At 50.0% G+C, this 19,810-nt stretch overlaps 1 protein-coding gene across 5 annotated transcripts in view; it reads right to left on the bottom strand.

Moving 5' to 3' along the window:
* WDR59 (WD repeat domain 59) overlaps positions 1-19,810 on the bottom strand; it is a 107,598-nt gene that overhangs the window by 50,321 nt on the left and 37,467 nt on the right. For 4 of the 5 annotated variants that reach the window (XR_010592640.1, XM_065567449.1, XM_065567452.1 and 1 more), the window contains 6 exons: positions 16,264-16,388; positions 14,634-14,798; positions 12,493-12,588; positions 10,909-11,065; positions 9,375-9,444; positions 8,890-9,043 (listed from right to left, as the gene is read on the bottom strand). Coding sequence is in view for 4 of the 5 variants with exons in the window: in XM_065567449.1 (XP_065423521.1) it covers positions 8,890-9,043; positions 9,375-9,444; positions 10,909-11,065; positions 12,493-12,588; positions 14,634-14,798; positions 16,264-16,388 (767 nt within the window). In the remaining variant the exon portion in view is untranslated. Of the gene's footprint in view, positions 1-3,343; positions 3,401-8,889; positions 9,044-9,374; positions 9,445-10,908; positions 11,066-12,492; positions 12,589-14,633; positions 14,799-16,263; positions 16,389-19,810 lie in introns of all 5 variants that reach the window. The other variant, XM_065567451.1, reaches the window with a different exon arrangement.

Raw genomic sequence — 19,810 nt, 5'->3', positions numbered from 1 at the left:
GCCAGCTGCTTTCCACTTGACAGCTTCCCAGGGGAGTTTGTCTCTTGGCATCCAAAGTACATGCCCCAAATACAACCAGGGCTTTCTTCTAATTCTAGTGGAAATGAGATGATGGTGAGTAATTTCTCAGATTTCTACGTTGGTGATGAAGTCTTTCCAACCAACGCTCAGAATTTTTCAGAGACACTTATTTTCGAAGGTGTCTACTTTTCTGTTTATCATTTTGGTAGATTGATTTCTAGAATGCCTTAATAGTATGGATAGCGTTATTCTTTACGCATCCAGACATTGTGACTGCTGCATATTGAGCAGAGGTTTCCATTGCATTGTCTTCAGTGACGCCCAGGTCTGCTTCCTGAGTGATTATATTTCACTCCGCACTCCTCAGTTCAGAGGATTCCTTTCCGTGAGCATTACTTTGATTCTCTCATCATAACATTCCTTCCTCCTGTTGTTATGCTGAACAGGCACCTAGCTTGGTTAGGTCCCTCTGTAGTTCCTCACTCAATTAGGTTCCTCTTCTCCTGTCCTGACTCATCTAAACAATGATGGGTTATCCACACATTCTGACACCTCACTACTCACTCCCTTTTCCAGATCATTGATAAATAAATTGAACACTGGCCTGAGGATAGAACTTTGGAGCATCTCACTAAAACTTCTGCCACGTTGAAAACTAGCCATTTTTCCCTAGCTCAGTTTTCTGTCTTAGTTGCTGATCCATGGCAAAACTTTATTTCTCACCCTTTCAGAACATTGGTTTCCTTACTAGCCTCTTGCAAAAGACTCTGTCAAAGGCTTTTTGAAAGTCCAAATGAATTATGTCTTTCTATTCTCTTTCAGCCACTATTTTGGTGACACATTCATAGAGTTGTAGTAGATTACGGAGGTACAATTTTCCTTTACAAAAGCCATGCTGGTCTGTCACTATCATATCATGTTCTTCTAGGTGTACCATAATTATAGTTTTAACTAGAGCTCAACCAGGTACCCGGTACTGAACTACAGATTACTGCTGTCATTCCCAAAATAATCCTACTGCTTTTTTAAAGATAGAAAACTGGCTAGATTTCAGGCTCAACGGGTAGTGATCAACGGCTCAATGTCTAGTTGGCAGCCGGTATCAAGCGGACTTTCCTACGGTCCGCGGGTCAGTCCTGGGGCCAGTTTTGTTCAACATCTTTACTAATGATCTGGATGATGGGATGAACTGCACCCTCAGCAAATTTGCAGATGACACTAGGGTGGGGGGAGAGGTAGATATGCTGGAGGGTAGGGATAGGGTCCAGAGGGACCTAGACAAATTGGAGGATTGGGCCAAAAGAAATCTGATGAGGTTCAACAAGGACAAGTGCAGAGTCCTGCACTTAGGAAGGAAGAATCCCATGCACCGCTACAGGCTGGGGACTGACTGGCTAAGCAGCAGTTCTGCAGAAAAGGACCTGGGGATTACAGAGGAAGAGAAGCTAGATATGAGTCAGAAGTGTGCCCTTGTTGCCAAGAAGGCCAATGGCATTTTGGGCTGTATGAGTAGGGGTATTGCCAGCAGATCGAGGGACATGATCATTCTCCTCTATTCGGCATTGATGAGGCCTCATCTGGAGTATTGTGTCCAGTTTTGGGCCCCACACTACAAGAAGGATGTGGAAAAATTGGAAAGAGGCCAGCGGAGGGCAACAAAAATGATTAGGGGGCTGGAGCACATGACTTATGAGGAGAGGCTGAGGGAACTGGGATTGTTTAGTCTCCAGAAGAGAAGAATGAGGGGGGATTTGATAGCAGCCTTCAACTACCTGAAAGGGGGTTCCAAAGAGGATGGACCTAGACTGTTCTCAGTGGTAGCAGATGACAGAATAAGGAGTAATGGTCTCAAGTTGCAGTGGGGGAGGTTTAGGTTGGATAATAGGAAAAAAAATTTCACTAGGAGGGTGGTGAAGCACTGGAATGGGTTACCGAGGGAGGTGGTGGATTCTCCATCTTTAGAGGTTTTTAAGGCCCAGCTTGACAAAGCCCTGGCTGCGAGGATTTAGTTGGGAATTGGTCCTGCTTTGAACAGGGGGTGGGACTAGATGACCTCCTGAGGTCTCTCCCAACCCTGATATTCTATGATTCTATGACTGAAGGGTAGCAAATCTACTGAATTAAAAAACAGCAGCTGATTTTCATGAGATGGTAGGTTTTTTAACCACTTCCTTTTTAAGTGAATTTTTCTTCCAATATGGTTGGATGATGCTGCGAAGTCCAGGAGACTTGCTGCTCTTTAGCAATTTGTTCCGACACCTCTTTGAAATCTCCATCTGTGACCCCTTGTCTTTATCTGAAAAGGGGAGGCCTGGGACAGGCGTGACCCCTCCTCCTTGGTTGTTTCGACTGATTGTCAGGGCCTGTGGAAGACTGGTACCAGTGACTGGGATGTGGGCCTTCTGGCCTGGTGATCACTGTAGTGTTCAGGAACCAGAGGCCAATGGGTATGTCGGAGTTAGGTGTCAGAGCTGAAAGCTGGAGGCAGGGTCAGACAGGAAACAGGTGCACCAGTGCTCAGTCAGAAACCAAAGAGCCATAGCCGTCGGAGCCAGAGCAGTCAGTCACCAGTGCGACAGGATTCAGGGACTGGAGCAAGGGGCTGGAAATAGGGAGGGTCAAAGTCAGGAACTGGGGACGAGGCCAGAGTCAGGTGGCAGGGTCTGTAGCAGCAAGCCAGGATCCACCCTGTTGCAAAGACAACTTCCTGTGTCTCTTTCTAGCTTAAATAGCATACTCATGGGCTCCTCCCGTCAGGTCCCTCTGGGCAGTAACTTTAGTGGAGGGCTCCCAATTCTCCAGTCAGTAGTAGAGCTGTTAGGTGATGGTGTGGATCCAGCAGTGGCCTGAGCGCCCGTGGGCCTGGGTTCAGGACTCACGGATCCTCTCACACTGGTGCAAAGAAATCATTTAGCTTTTCTTCAACGTCCTTAGCCTTCTTAATTGCTCCCTTTACTTCTTGAAAGTAAAGTACATCCTTTTTTACTATGTTATTAGCCTCTCTGATCTCCCTCAGCAGCCTTTTTGTGATCCGAATGCTGGGTCACACAAGCCCATATTATACTCTTACGATTTGGGATCTGTGTCCCTACAGATGCTACTGCCCATTCGGAAGTGTTACTACATTTGATTCTCTGGACTCTTTTAGGTACAGTGTATAGTGCAACTCCCCTACTCCATGACCCCATCTCCTCCTTCCTGGCACTGGGTCTAATAACGGAACAGCCTGTTGTTCAGGTTATCCTAGGTCAGGCAGGGAGTGCTTTATTCTTGGGGAGAAGACAGTGTAAGGCAAGGAGAGCATTAGCACAACGCACAGTACCGGGAAGTCGTTAATTGCTTGTATGGACCAGCGCCGCCGGGCAGAGCGAAGAGACATCTGTGCGTGAAAACGTTACACCCCAGAGGAGAAAGGAAGAAAGGCACCAAGAAAATTAAAAGAAAAAGAAAAGAATAAATAACTAAAATCCAAAAAAGCCCAGACCAAGGGAGCAAGGGGCATTGTGGCTTGTAGTTTGTTACTCCATGGCATTCCCCAAAGGGCCATTTCAAAACGAGGTCCAATCGGAAGCATCCCCCATTCCTTCTGCACGGTGTGACATTAGCCATAGGCTCTGCAGGGAGGGGGCTGCTGTCTCTCAGCCCGTCACTGGCTCCTTTGGAGGACCTCAGTACTCTCCAGGCATTAATGAGCTAAGCCTCCCACCGAGATGGAGGAATATTATTGTAGCCGGCACAAAGAGGTGAAGTGACTTGCTCAGGGTCACACAGCAAGGCAGTGGCGCAGTTGAGGACAGAATCAAGATCTCTTGAGTCCCAGCCCCCGTTCTAGCCACTAGACAATGCTTCCTCTCTAGGGTGCTGGAAGCACAGAGCTAAGCACTAGACTGATCACATGACATTTAACATAGCTGGTGCCTGCCATGGCCCCAGAACCCACAACACTGTGGCAGACCGCTGGTGTGCTACATCGAGAGCTGTCATGGGTGGTGAACGGGCAGCTTTCCTGTGTGTTCACAGGACCGGGAAGGCAGCCCACATGAAGATCTCATAAAGGGTTTCCAGCATGAGAGGAGGGATAACTCAGTGGTTTGAGCATTGGCCTGCTAAACCCAGGGTTGTGAGTTCAATCCTTGAGGGGCCACTTAGGGATCTGGGGCAAAAATCAGTACTTGGTCCTGCTAGTGAAGGCAGGGGGATGGACTCGATGACCTTTCAAGGTCCCTTCCAGTTCTAGGAGATGGGATATCTCCATTAATTTATTTTATAGGCCTTGACACTAAAGAAGAGGCCATTGCTAACAGAGCCTATGAACTTGTGGCTCAGCTGACTCCATAGCAGGGCCGTGCCCAAGCTGAGCAGAGAGCCAGGCTGTTTGCCTTTGGGCTGGAGGTACTAGGCCAGGTGAGGAGCTCTCTCGCAGGCTCCTCAGACACCCAGCTGCTCACCTTGCTCCTCCCTTGGATCCTGCAGGAACGTCGGCCATTGGAACCTGGCACAGTGTTTATGGTAAAATCCCAAAACGGGGATCTTACAATGGGCTAAAGATCCCCTTTTACTTTCAGTCGAATGGATGGACCAATGACAGGAGCTGCAATTAGAGATGCTGAGAAAAGAACGGCAGACCCAGAAGCTCTGCACTGATTTGATTTCATTGACACCTAAGTTACTACAATCCCCTTGTGGGAGCTGCCAAATGGTCCGGTTTCTTTGTGGCTGTGTTCTCTCTCCTTTGGGCCAGCAAGGCTGGAGCGGGCAAGAGGAGGTAACTAGGAGTAACGGTGAAAGACAAATTTAGTCCATCAGGAAAAGCTCCCTGGCTGTGAGATGTTAGGCTGTGCACTAACCCAGCAAAGGGACGCCCCATTTAATAGTGAAATGAACCAAAGGACAGGTGAACAGACGGTAAGGAGCAGTCCTGCCCCAGACCCAGGGACTATGGGGGCAGATTGGAGCCGGTAAGATTTTCCTTTTCCCCAACTCTATTTTTCCTTCCTTTTTGCATTTGAGTTGGATCAGCATAATCTTGGTCACGTTCACTGACTTGTGTTATGCAGTCAAAATACGCCTTTATAAAAAAATATTCAACACAGACTGTTTCCAGTAGCCTTAAGGATGAACTGTATGCTTCCTGAATAAATACAAAACCTTGATCTGGATTCAAAAACCACTTTGAGTACAAATGGGTTGGAGTCAAAAGGGGAGACCTTGCTCATCTGTGCTGTCTGCAATAGCATGCCAAGCCATTTTCAGCTGATAAAGGACAGTCAGAGCTGTCAACCATGGTCTGAGCCTCTGGTACAACCTGCCCCTGCGCCTCATTGCTGTGACATTTCTTCCATCACCATCATCCCCACACAAAGAACATTAATAGCAACAATGCAGTAAACTGCATTGCCATGAGAGAGTTGTTCATATTCAGCTTGTTGCATAGCTAAGCAGGACTGAGTCATGCTGGGAGGATTCAGAGAAAGGTTTACCAGGAGAACTACCCTTCCTTCAGTTGCGGGCACCTCCAACAATCTTCACAAGAGGAGGAGGAAGGGCCGAGCAGTGAGAAATTAAATATAGTTGAGACAAGCAGAGAAAGAGAAGATTCCCCTGCTCTGCCTCACTCAAAGAACTGTTCTATTGAAGGCACCATTGGATGGTCTCATTGGACGGCCTCAAAGTAGTACTGAGTCTGGTACATGCCCTTGCTGTACGGATCTCGTGGCAGCGTACGGGCAGCAGCACTATTAGGGATGATTCCCCCTTGGACTGAGATCTCAGTCTTTGGGCTTGTAATGTTCAGATTTGCCAGCCAGGTAGTGTGGATTCTGAAGCTTTGATACCAGCATGTGAATGCAAAGTAACAAGACCATGGACATCAGAGAAATCAGGAAAATCCATCCTCTGTCCTATTACCATGGAGGGGATGCCATGTTTCTCTCATGGAACGGATTTGGGCAAGAAACTGATGGTATTAGCTCCTGAGCCAGGAAAGGAGGCAGTGCTCTGTACATGAGCCTGGAGAGAACTCCCAAACGCTGCTTTCTTTTCTTGAAATTACTTAAGCTCCGACCTCAGAGAAAATCATGAGGCCGGAGCCCATCCAAGTCAACAGAGCTGTGCAGTTCTTTGCAGGATCAGGACCTTGAATTGTAAACAATTCAGGGCAGGCCCTGCCTTTTACACAGTGCTGGGTGCTATGAGTCCCAGAGGCCTTTGGGTTCTAGCATTATACAAACAAAACAATAGAAAGTTACAACTTTCCATTGACACTCCATTGGCTAGTGGGACTTCTACCAGAAACCCAACTTTTCATGGTTAATAATTGAGAGTCACTTTTTTAGGGATTGAGGGTGGGGGGTAGGGGCGGCACATTAATTCTCAGAGACCCATTTTCAATTTTCATTTGGAGATCTCAGTAGCTTAACTGCTTCTCCAGGAACATTAGAGTATATTTTCTGTCTGGCAATGTACAGATTTCATTCATTTGTTGATTCCAGCCATCCCTTTGGTAGTGACTGCTATGGATATGGCTGCAGAGGCGTTTGCAGTTTAAACATCTGGTTATCTTTCTGAAGTATTCATTTTTTTGGCTTTTGAGGTCAAACTTTATAAATATGGCATAAATCAGCCTAAAGAATTTAGGAGACTGTCTCATTTTCAAGAGACTAGGGGAAGACTTGGAATGTAGGACTAGGACTAGATCACTTTCTCTTAGGCATATCTAAAAATGTTCCCAGGCTGACCTGAAATAATCAGTTTAATTCACTGACTACAGTTAAACCCTTTGTTTAATAAATCATTTAGTTGTAAACGTGAAACGTGTTTTAATGGTTATATCAACCAATGAGGAAGCACCTTTCTTCAGAAAATAACCAAAGTACAAAGGGAAAAGTTGGTTAAAATCAATTATTTAAATTCAGGCTTTCCACTTGGTGATTTAAATTGATGGTTTAAACGGCCCATTTACATTGTATTAAAACCAATCAATCCTCCAGAGCAAGGAGTTGACAAGATCCAGATTTTTATTTTTTCTAACCCTAAAAATCTTGGAAATTAAATGATAAAAAAACCCCCAAACCATTAATGTAACATGAAGGCTGTGAGATCAAACTCTGAGAAGTCAGGAAATCTCATTCCATGACTCCTCTGACTCACTCAGAAAGGTGTCTGACTTTTTCACCTGCAACGACATTGTGCGCGGTTCTTACTTTCTTGCCCTCCTCTTAGAGTAGCCTGGACAAAGGAAAGCCTGCAGGGCTGGGAAGGGAGGACATATGAGTGTATCTGTGTTTCACCCAGCACAACAACACACACATGCTTGGTCATGTAGGTTTTTCCTGGACATATTAGGGTCGTGTCGCCATCAGTCCATGGGCTGGAGAGGCAGGTCCCATAAAAATCACACCCAGATGCTTATGTGCATATTTTTAGACTAGCCTGGCATGTTAGCAAGGTGTGTGTCAGGGACAAGCACACTGCAGAGGACAGAGAGGGGCAGCTCTTCAAATAGACTCATGTGAAGGCAGGGACAGGCTGGAATGCTAATGATCAGGCAGCACCACGGCAGTGCCCATTGAAAGGAAGTTTGAGGGGAATATGGGTAGAACCGCTACTCTAAGAGACGCTACTGGGGGCGATATGGAGACAAAGCTTTTGATGAGGAGAGGTCCCACTAGAGGCTCCACCCATGGCTGACCGTTCTGCTGCCTATCAGTTGAGCATAATGCAGACCCAAACTGGCAATTGCCGGACATTCTGTCCATGAGGAAATACACATTAAAGCAGACTGCTAGAAAATCAGTTCCTCTTTTGCTGCCCTGCCAGGACCAGAGCTCTAACTCTCCATGCCAATGCTGAGGAAAACTCAGGCTCTTAGGCAGCCAATGGCTGGCATCTCTTTGCCCTGCTTTAGGCATCTAGGAAGCCATCCATTGCTGCAGGAGAAACTCCATACCTGAGCACAGGCCTTGGGCCGTTTACTTTGGAAGTCTGGAATTTTAAGGCATTCTGTGAATAAGCTTATACAGTTCTTTGAGTTCTTTGTTTCAAGCATGTCAGCTCACCCTAGAACACGCTGCAAGGCTGGTTACTCACACAACACTTGCACAACAGGCACCTCCGGGCCTGCCACCAAATAGCTCTTTTAGGACTTCTTGCAGCCTCACTTATTCAGCCCTTCTTCCCGCAATGTAACAGGACACAATGGTAAAAAAACAGGTCACTATCCCCAAAAGGTTTGCTGAGTCAGGACTAGCCCACTCTGCAATGGTAACAGGTGCTTTACTTAACCTACCTAGTTGGGCCAGGGACGTCTTGTCACGGTCTGTGTGTACAGCAGCTAGCCAAATGGGCCACCATCGCCAACTGGGGTGTCTAGATGCGACCACTGACAACCCATCTAGAAATGGAGGCAGCTCCTCCTGGAGTTTCTCAATGAGCCAGTGCCAGAGGCCTGGTTCTTTACCCTGGAGTATGTCAGGGAAAGCAGACACAGGCCAACTGGTTACGGAGATCCTTGCTCCGGAGGCTCCACAGACATTGCTAGTAGGAGCTCTGCGTTCAGCAGCACTGGGAGCGCCTTAGTTATGCTAGGCCTACCTACAGCAAGGGAATCAGTCCAACAAACAGCAAGTTCAGAGGGAAGCTGAAATAAATGGGCCAGTCAAAACGGAGGAGCAATCAATGGACAGAGAAACAACACAAAGGAGCCAAGCCATGGTGACTTTTTAGCGGAGCGGCTCATAAGGGAATGCTTCCCTGGTAGAACGAAGAAGCTCCGCAGACAATAATGTATGTGGTTAAGGACAGTGATGCTAATGGGCTAGAGAGAAGGAAGGCAAGTTGTTACAGGCATTGGGAAAGGTTTTCCCTTACCCTCTCCTTGTAGTAGAAGGAGCTGATGGAGACCTGCTCCTTCTCACTGCGGGTGGGACTCCCACTGTACAAGCGCAGATTGCCTGGGGTCTCCGTACGGATCTTCATCGGTGTGATCAGGCCGCTGTGATAGGCCGATAAAGCCGACAGAGATCTGCCAAAGAAGAGAACAAGCTTTCAGTAACTTACCCTTGGCAAACCACCACGAGAGTTCCAGCTAGAGCATGTCACTAGCCTGGCACCACTGTTATTTCTGGCATGTATTAACACGGGAAAGCTCAGCTGAAGCAAGCGGCCAGCATCTCTGAGTTCTTATACTCCCTGAGACCAATGCACTAGCGACAGAACTTACTGAAAGCCAGTGGCTCAGCAGCTGCTGTCCTCCCAGTCTCTAGCCCTTAGCTCCAGTCACTGGCAAATCCATTCACCGGTTTAATCTAGGGGGATTTTACAGGCTTTGCTCAAGTGCATGACTTTGTGCTCACCTGGGAGTAGGTTCTGTAGGAGAGACTGCACGGTGCATTGTCATGGGTCTTGTGAAATATACCAGGTAACCTGTGGAGACAGGACATAAAACCCCATTCAGAGCAGATAGGATTTGAACATTCGCAGCCCTTTCCCCTGCCCTAAGGGGTAGCTTTCACAGTGATGCCTGTGGAGTTAAGGCACACAAACCCCACCAACAGTAATGAGGCACGTGGCGGGATGCCCACAAACCAGCCCAGCCACTCTCCCCTCGTCTGTAAACCCCATCCAGACAATCTGATTTTTCTCAAGCCAAATCTACTTCCCTGAACCCATCAAAATAAAGAGCCCAGCTTTTCAATCCGTCAGCTCCTAAGAACTAGCTCCAAGGAGAGGAGAGGGAGAAGGCGAAGCCCTGTCCTTGAGCTGTAACTCTGCACTGACATTTGTCAAGCACTCGGATACCCCAGTGAGGAGTGTGGTATAAATAACTAGACAGAGAGGAGCTGCTCTCACTGTTCAGACTTGCAGTGTAGGCCCAGCACAAGATGAAGAGAGAGATGGTACATGTGAAGTACGTGCAAGTCTACGCCCACTCGGTATTGCCCCCAACAACCTTCTGCAGCCCAGTACACCCTGCCTGCCAGCACGGCACAGCAGTCTTAACAGATCCAACCTGCCTGGATTAACCTGCTTCACTTCGTCCTGTGAAACGAGTGTGGCCGCGTTACATGGGTTTTATTACCCCTGCCACACAAGATTTTCAAACCGGAATGCAGGCAGGGCCCTGGAGAGTTGCTCTTGCATCTGAAGCAACTTTCCATGATTCCAGAGCTTAAACAGGCCCTAATCTGCTCCTTGAGAAGGTCATTACCTGGCACACACCCTCCTGGGAAGCTGGTTATTAAAGACCGTGCCCTCACTTCCCGACGAGGAGTGAGGGGTTACTGGGCAGCAGGAGTTACTAACAGACAGGCTCCCAGCTGGCATGCTGGGAGCTTACTGCTGGGAATGAAGGTACCAGTGTGCAAGGGTTCAACCTGGGGGAGGGGAAGGGCAGCTCTCCCACCAGCCCCAGTCACAGGAGCTAGGTGACAAGTGGGTCAGGGAGCCAAAACACACGCAGCAGTTTGCCCTGGGGAGGAGCCAGGGTGCTGTGCCACAGATGGGGCAGGGGAGGCATGCAGATGCCCACTTGCTGCTGGAGAGGGGGTTGTGTTCATGCCCAAGACATGGCCAGAAACCCCCTATCCCTGACAGGTAGCAGCACCTCCAGGCCAGCAGGTGGCTCTAGATATTTTCAGCTCTTCTTCGTCTCCCAGTTTCACATACCAAAGACCACCCACAACATGGCCCAAGAGGAGCTGCGAACTAGTGCGATTCCTACAGAACTCTGACAGCACTCTAATCTCGCCCCCTATCGGCTGGGGGGGCCAGAGACAAAAGCCTGCCTTTGCTCCAGGGCGAATGCCCACTGTCCGGGGGGGATCTCCAGCAGGCAGATCAGCTAACTGATCCCTTGGTGGAGGGTTCTAAACCAGACGTCAGACCAACCTGCACCACAGAACCTGGCTCCAGAGGTCCGTGGAAATGGGATGTTGGAATCCTGGTAGGAGCCGTAGGCATTAGATACTCGGGCGAAGGTGGGCAACGGTGGTGTTACGGTGTTTGTCAGAGCATAGGGGTTGCTGGAGGTGCTGTCCTCCTGGTTCTGAAACAGAAGTTACCCAAGATCATGCTGCAAGTCTTGGAGGAAAGCTCTCCTCACAGACCTGTGACCCGCAACACAGGCTGGCTCCATGGCAACCTCTTGTCCTGCAAGCCCGAAGAGGCCAAGCACATGGAGTGGTTTCTGCTCTGCAGTGGGTGTGTTCACTGCTTGGACTCCTTCCCCTGCTCAGCTCACAGAGCCTTTGAAGAGTTGCTGACCCACCTTCCTTTGGTTTCATGGCTGCCTTGAGCAAGAAAGTGGAGGTTAAGAGCTCAAAAACCCAACGGTCTCAGAGGCACAGAGGGTTTGGCCTTCAGACTCTGGACTCCGTCATAGCAACATGTAACAGACGGGGGAGCTTGGCTTAGCTACATGTCCCATGCACCATGCTGCCACACAACTCAACGTGACCAATGTCTCTTTAAGGGGGACCACCACTGGAACAGCAGGCATGCCGCAGGTCAGGCCTGAGGGGCACCAGCCGAGCTGGGTGTTGGGAGGGCAGGAATGGACCTGCAGGAGCTGCAGGTCAGAGCGCTGTGTGTATGGGGTGGAGGCTGAGGCAGGGATGGGATAGCAGAGCTGCTGCAGATGAGGACTGATATAATTTGTTCTAGATGGTGGTGTCTGGCCCAAGCCGCATCGGACACCAAGAAGTAAATAAAACCCAAACCTGCGGAAACCCAGGAAGAAACCCCCAAGCTTCCCTGGGAACTAACCTGCTCCCAGCATTGCAATGCAGACAAACCAGGGGCCTCAGACAAACGTGCCCTGGCTGAGCCAAGGGGGGACAGCACCTGGCACAGGGCCAGCCTGCCTGTAATGACGTCCCTAGAGAACGTGAGGGCATGGGCTCTGCAGAGCGCATGCTTAGCTCAAACCCAACTCACTAGCTTTGTTTAAAGAAAAAACCTGTAGGTTCCTTGAAGAAGGGTGGAAGGATCTTTCAGTCAGAGCCCAGAGCCTGACCCCATGTCCTGAAGCCACCAGCCCAAACAAGAGTTAATATTTCAGCTCTCTATAGCTTCTCCTGCATGACAATTTCCCAGAGCCAGCTCTCCCTCCGCAACCAGTACTCCCCTGCCAGGCCCCCCAGTGACACCTATTGGAAGGAGAGTAGCTGTAAGTTCCCCCGCAGCTAGACCTCCTCCACACTTCCCTGCAGCGCCCTGTGTTGGCACAGGCTGGGAGTACAAAGCCAGGAGACACCTCAAACTTCTGAACTCAGGGAGCAAATACTCAGGGTCTGATTTTGAGAACTGCGTACATTCAATCACATGCTCAATTTGCCCTCCCCCCCCCCCCCCCATTTACCAAACATCTACACAGGCCGCATCTCAGAGGTCACCAATGGCACACGGGGTGTCTGACAAGGCAGAAGGTGTAGGGAGAGGAGGAAAGCAGGAAAAGCGTGCAATCCTTCCTACCACAACGGACTCCAGGTAGGAGACCAGCTGACGCAGGCAAGGCTCCAGGCAGCTCTGGTTCCGCTTCACCTTCTGCAGGGAAGTGTCGTTCAGAATCTGGAACAGGCACAAGATGCAGCTTGGGTCATCTTACCCATGACCACACCTCCCCACTAGCTCTTCATCTGCAAAGCAGCTGGGCTGCCAGAGTCCATACCGTGAGTCTGGAGGCCCAGGAACACCTCCTGGAGCCCTCAATATAGGCAAACTGACCCGCGCTCTGCTTTGAGAAGGGTTGTCATGTTAAGGCACAGCACTGGCTATTAGATCACTGGAATCGGTTACTGGCTCTGCCACGGATGTGCTGTGTAGCCTTGGCTAAGTCACAGCTATTCTGTGCTTATTTCCCTGTCCATAAAGCAAGGGGGGATACTGACCCACTGCCCAGTGGTGACAAAGATTACATCAGCTCATGCTGCAGACCCCTGCAATAAAGGTGCTACAGAAACACGCCGTGCTATTCATTGGGAAGGAAGCCTTTTGGGGCAGAGTTTCTTTTTGTTCGGGGTTTGTACAGTGCCTAATGCAGTGGGATCCGGCTTCATCGGCAACCTTTGGCATGCGGCCCATCAGGGAAATCCGCTGGCGGGCCAGGACGGTTTGTTTACCTGCAGCATCGGCCGATCGCGGCTCCCACTGGCTGCGGTTCGCCATTCCAGGCCAATGAGGGCTGCAAGAAGCGGCAGCCAGCACATCCCTCAGCCCGCACCGCTTCCCGCAGCCCCTATTGTCCTGGAACGGCAAACCGCGGCCAGTGGGAGCTGCGAGCACCCAAACCTGCGGATGCTGCAGGTAAACAAACCATCCCAGCCAGTGGATTTCCCTGAGGGGCCGCGTGCCAAAGGTTGCCAATCCCTGTGCTATAATAAATGATAAATAATAAATGAACATGGCTGGGAGGCTCAGGTTCAACTCCTAGTTCTGCTGCAGATCCACTGCCTCCCAGGGGTGTGTGAGGATAAGTCCAGTAAGGTGCTCAGATACTACACTGATGGGAGACAGAGAAGTACTTAAGACAGACAGACGTTAACAATCCCGGGAATCCTTTAAATCTTACTGCTCTCAGCCTACCCTTTGATAATAACCGCTCGTCCCTAGTTTGCCCCCTCCACTCAGCAAACATGGATTATTCCCCTAGTGAGGCTTCAAACACTGCCAGCAGAACACACTGCCATGGGCCAACAGCATCCCTGGTGTATGCCCAATGAAGTCAATGAATACACTTGCACCAGGGATGCATCTGGATCACCGTTTTTCCTCTAGGTCCTACATAAAGTGGTACTTTTATCTAGGACCTGGCCCTCCTCACTTTGTCATGAAGATCTGGGAGATCTAGGCCAAGGTTGGCATGTTTAAGATCTGCTTCCTCTTGGTACTGGGCCCCCTCTACTTCTCCTCCTCTCCCAGATTCCAAGCAGGACAGTGACCCCTGGGACGCAGACCTCTGCTCCTTACAGCAGCACCAGGGGGAAGGCAGCTCTCGCTTCTGGAAAAAGAATTTCAGCAGCTGGAAGCCAAGTGCGGACCCCGCATAGGCAGCCAGCCTTGGAGCAGGGAGAAGATGAGGGATTAGTAGGAGCCCTACAAAAATTATCCAGAAAACTCAGCTCAACCCTACATTTTAAAAAAGGGCGGCGGGTAAAAAACGAGCCCAGCTGAGCTTTAGAAGGGCTTAATGAGGAAGCAGCGGCCAAAGTGATCGGTAGCAATATCCCAGCTAAGCCCTGCGATCTCTGGGTACCTGGGATAGAGGGCATTTTTCTGGGCTGTTATTGTAGCAGCAGGGTGTGGGGTGTATCTGTTTGAGAACCTGGGGAAGCCCTCCTGTTGGTTTCCTCGTGTCATATACACACCGCGAGGAAATCCGACAGCACGTATGTTGTGTTGGTGCAAGTTACACACCAGGTGAAAAACAGACCTTAACTACTCATGTGAAACGGTCAAGAAAACTCAGCCCAGGAGGCCTAAAATACATCTGCAAGTCACATTCAGCCCTCAGTGTCCCCTTCCTGGACTTGAGCAGTCGAACATGTCACTGCATCTGGGCTCCACATACCAGATGCAGAGTGCACCCCCCTCCCTGCGCACGCACACATCCCTACCTTCAGCAGCTTTGCCTTCATTGTGGAGCTGATAGTGGTAGTGGGGGCAAACTGGAAGGAGGGTGCAGCATTATTGGGATACTGCACAGGGAACATCACCCGCATCTTGACTCTCTGGTTGCCACAGTGCACAGACACTGTGCAGCTGCGATTCACAGCGTCCATCTGCGAAAGGAAAAGCAACCACTTCTGACGCAGACCTCCCAGGGCCTTTAGCCATATGGTGGCTGAAATCTGCCACAAGGGGCTGGTCCCTCTGCAGAGGTCCCACCAGGCTGCAATGCACACTGTGCACAGGGGCTGCAAACACAGAGATAGCAGAAACTCCAGACACAAATGGGGGATTGGCTCAGCACTTCCCAGCTTTGCACCGAGACAGCCCACTCTGCGGTGGAAGCTTCAGGCAGGAATTGGGAGTATCCATTCTAAATATGGCCTTCTCAGTCCATCCCATGTCACTGGGCAGCTCCTCGTTTAGTGGGTTAACCCTATGCACCCCCTCCGGAGAGCCTGGCCCTTTGGCTCCAAGAGGTCAACAGCAGCACCTGCCAGACAAACCCTGTAACCACCACCTACCAAGTCAGCTGCTCCAGAGCTCTCCCCTAAGCCACACAGCGATGTCTCCTCCTGGCAGGCACCATATACAAACCGGAGCTTGCTGTGTAAGGGAGAGTCCAATCCCCGAGAGGCAGCGTGGCCTAATGGCTAGGGCACAGAGCTGGACTTGACTCCTGGGCTCTACTCCCGATTCTGCCACTGTCCTGATATGAGACCTGAAGCAAGTCACTCCGTGCCTCAGTTTCCCCTCCGGCCCTTTGTCCTGTCTATTAAGATGATAAACTCTTTGGGATGAGGGCTGTCTTTCATTAGGTGCACACATACAGCACCTTGCACAATGGGGCTCTGATTTCTGTTGGAGCCTCCGAGCTCCACTATAATGCAAGTAATGATGATGCTGGGCTCTGGGGCTCATCCAGTTCAGTGCACCTGGCCTGCTAGGTAGGAGAGAGGGACCCCAAGGCTCTCCCTGGCTGCTTCCAGAACTACCAACTGGGGGGTGGGAGAGGTGGAGCAGAAGGAGCTCCAGGGCTCCCCGCCTTCCTCCTCATTAGGGGCCCCCAATCATAGGTTTTAAACTTGAGCTCAGGCCGGCACTCGTGCCTCACGCTTACAAAACATCACGAGGGGCAACACTGACTCCCAGCAAAAGAATGAGCTCCCAGCGCACTTCAGGGCTTCAGCCATTCGGAATCACCCCATCACCCCACCTGGAATCCAACATCAGCACTGGCGAACTTCTTACAGCGACTTCCTTCCAGGCAGAGATTTCCCCAGTCTGCCACTTAAGAGCTACAGCGAGATCGTAGCTGTGGCCTGGGAAATACCTCCCCACCCCTCTGCCACCCTGTGCATCTGTGGCCTAGAAATACCTGCACCTCCCACCCCTGTACCGTGACCTGGGATTATCCTACCATTGGCCTGGGGAACGTCCTGCATCCATAGCCCAACGTAAGTGTTGTTTAAAGCAATCAGCCTCATAGTGCTCGGAGAGGGTCCCCAGCACAAGACACTGGGTGATCCAGTCCTGCCCGCGTCCCCTGCTGTCAGCAGGAGGAAATTTTCCCTCTACCTCCACATTGACGTTTCGGATCTGCACGTTGATCAGGGAAAACTCCTGCTGCAGGGTCTGCGGCAACCCCAGCTGGTCTGATTTTCTTCCCACCAGGAGGTCGTTCTGGAAGTCTTCCTTTAAAGCTGGCAGGAGAAACGGAAAACAAACAGGCTGAGGCAGAATGTGAAAGAAAAGCTTCAGGGGACCCGCCAATCTCCTGGTGCGCAAGGTGCCCACGGCAACAGGCACACACCCATCAAAGAGCATGTGACCATGAGTACCACTCAGCTGTCTGGGATCTGGGTCCAGCCCTTGGGCCAGACGGACAACACTCTCTGAAGCCAGTGGGAAGGACCGCAGGCTGGATGGGGCCCTGGAGAGCCCATCCTTTGCAAAACATGGCCAGCTGCTCGCTACTTTCCAGGTGGAGTTTAAGGCTTGATTTTAATCTACAAAGGCCTAACTTGCTTGGGCCCTGCCTACTCAAGAGAGACCCTCCCACACGATATTAGCAGAACTGTAGCTCCTGGCTCCTAGCAAGGGCTCTGCACTTTGGTATTCACCCCTGCACCTGCTCCAAGAGAGACCAAGTCTGATGGCTTTAGGACACCCTCTAAAGTGTGCACATCTAAACGCGTACATCTAGCAGCCAGCTCTACTGCTCACGTGGCCTGTCTGACAGCTAAAGCATGCAAATAGGAGGAAGATTCCCTTCTCCTGAGCTGGGGCCTCCTGCCTCTCCATGTTTACACAGGGATGGCGCTAGCTTGGCCACCATTCTGAGATAGCCACTCCCCACAGCAGGCAGCCACAGAGAGCAGGCTCTGTCCATTAGAAAGGAGACAGACTCTTACACCTCACTCATTCTCCCAGCAGGAGGATGGGCTATACGCCCATAAGCACTCTAGGTAGTTCTTCCTGAAGGCCAGTAATAGCCTTGCAAGGCCAAAAGACATTTAAATGACTGACAGGTTTCAGAGTAGCAGCCGTGTTAGTCTGTATCCGCAGAAAGAAGAACCGGAGTACTTGTGGCACCTCCGGTTCTTCTTTTTAAATGACTGAGGTGACACAATGGGAAATCAGGAAGCGTGGGCAAGGCAAAACTCAGTGAGAGTTTTAGAGGCTTTGGCGATATATTATTGTACCTCTTCCCGTGGCCTTTCCTGACCATTATGGTTGTCTGGCTTAGGTCGACTGTACACTTAGTCAGCACCGCATCAAGGGTAGGTACCACATGATGGCCAGATCTTGATTGTGGAATGACCTTCACAAGAGATCTGCTGTGGTCTCTGCCAGAGGCTGTTTTTAGGGCATGAGGCAAGTCCTAGTTAATTCTGCTGGCCTATTCTTGTCCCTGGTATTTTTTTCATCTATTCCCCCTTTCATTTCCCATGCTGGGAACTGCTCCCTTTGTGGGAGGTTTCCGTGAGAATTCTTGGATTAGCCTCTGGACCAGATATTTTTGGCTGTTGTATTTGGCTGGGTGGGTCTCTTAGCTGTTAATTAGTATTTGGGATTTTATTATAGTGCTTAGATGCCTTGCAATAGGGGCCTGAGAAAGGCCAGTGGCTCTCAAGGAAGAAGGTGATCATTTCCTGAACAGAAGACACTCCTCTAATCCTCTAACACATCACCACTGCAGTTCCCTGGCATGGGAAGTTTGGGAGGGGAGATGACTTCTCTTCCGCCTCCCCATTGGTCTAGTGTCTAATCCTCAGGAGCCTGCATAGTCATCTGGATTCCTAAGGACCTCGAATTGTCAAACAGACTGTGGACATTGTTTTATATTGAGGGAGGAGGGCTTGGGTCTTATTTACAAAGCATTGTTCTCCTCAAGCATCCCAAAACGCTGTACAAATGTTAACATAGGATTCCTTCGTCCACTGCTGAAATGCAGCTGCGTCGGGGTGAACAGCAGCGAGTGTTTAACTGCACACATCAACTCTTCACAACAGTTTTCGGCTGGGAAGGGCCAAACAAAACAGCCAGGACTCGCATGTTCTTTGATCCTGTGGCCACAGCATTTACTGCAGAATCTACTCTCTGCTTAAAACAAAAAAATCCAGCCCTCATGGCTGCAAAGGAAAGCTTAAAAACTTGAATCAAATGGAAACTGATGCAGCAATTTTGACAGGGTGAACGTATCCCATGCCCAGCTGGGCAGCAGAAGGGTTAACTCTTAGTTGCAGGGAGAGACAAGAGAGCACATAAAGGCGCATGAGCTGTCAGGTCAGGAGGAGAGAGCCATGGCCATAGCTCGTTAAGGGTGCTCTAGACTAGGACAAGAGGTGCTGTATTTCATAGAATCATAGAACTGGAAGGGACCTCGAGAGGTCATCTAGCAGTCCCCTGCACTCGTAACAGGGCTAAGTATTATCTATTCTAAACCATCACTGACAGGTGTTTGTCCAATCTCCAGTGATGGAGATTCCACAACCCCCCTAGGCAATTTATTCCAGTGCTTAACCACTGACAGTTAGGAAGTTTTTCCTAATGTCCAACCTAAACTGCCCTTGCTGCAATTTAACCCCATTGCTTCTTGTCCTATCCTCAGAGTTTAAGAACAACAATTTTTCTCCCTCCTCCTTGTAACAATCTTTTATGTACTTGAAAACAAATCCAATTTTTTCAATCTTTCCTCATGTTTTCTAGACTTTTAATCATTTTTGTTGCTCTTCTCTGGACTCTCTCAAATTTGTTCACATCTTTCCTGAAATGTGGCGCCCAGAACTGGACACAATACTCCAGCTGAGGCCTAATCAGCGTGGAGTAGAGCGGAAGAATTACTTCTTGTGTCTTGCTTACAATACTCCTGCTAATACATTTCGCATGGGTTAGCTGGCTGAGGTGAGACATGGGGACAGGCGTTTGCATTTGCCCTTTTGCTAGCTTGCCCAGAAGGGTTTTGGTCTTTGCCAAAAAGGAGAATCAGGCCTGCTGCTTTGGGACCCTGCCGAATTGGAGCCCCTTCCATTTTCCCTACCTGCAAAGAAACAGAACCGGTTATTTAATGCCCATTGCTGGGGCTCTAGACTGCCTGCCTAGGAGGAGGGGAGCTCCAAAAGGAGCTACATCTCTCATCCAGGCCCATGTTGCCCCTCATCTCAACTGCTGCAACCTCCTCCACTCTGGCCTTGGCAAACCCTATCCTGCCCTCACTTATATCCTTCAAAACACTGCTGCACAGGTCTTTTCCCTAGCCTGTCACTTTGGTCACGTCACCCCCTCCTTTAGCGTCCCTCCACTGGCTGCCCCTTCTCTGCTGAAAACACCAATTCCTTGTCTTCACTTGCAGGGCTTGTCACGGTCTAAACCCATCCTAGCTCCACCACTTATATCCTGCTGAGACATTGACGCCTGCCTCAGCTGCTCATTTGTTCCATATGCAGAAAAATGCCATTGTGCCCTCTCGTGCTGCCCCTTGGGAATAGGAGACACTCCCAGCAAACATCAACAAGCCACCTCATTCACCTCCTTCAGATCCCTTCTTAGAATGACCCTTGGATGGCATACCTACAAAAACCCTGACAATGGGTAGCCTGTCGCTGTGCCGAGCCACTGCCCA

This window comes from Chrysemys picta, chromosome 14 (assembly GCF_011386835.1).
Source record: "Chrysemys picta bellii isolate R12L10 chromosome 14, ASM1138683v2, whole genome shotgun sequence".
Taxonomy (NCBI): Eukaryota; Metazoa; Chordata; order Testudines; family Emydidae; genus Chrysemys; species Chrysemys picta.
The sequence above is the reverse complement of the archived record's forward strand: the minus strand, read 5'-3'. Positions and strand labels throughout refer to the sequence as shown.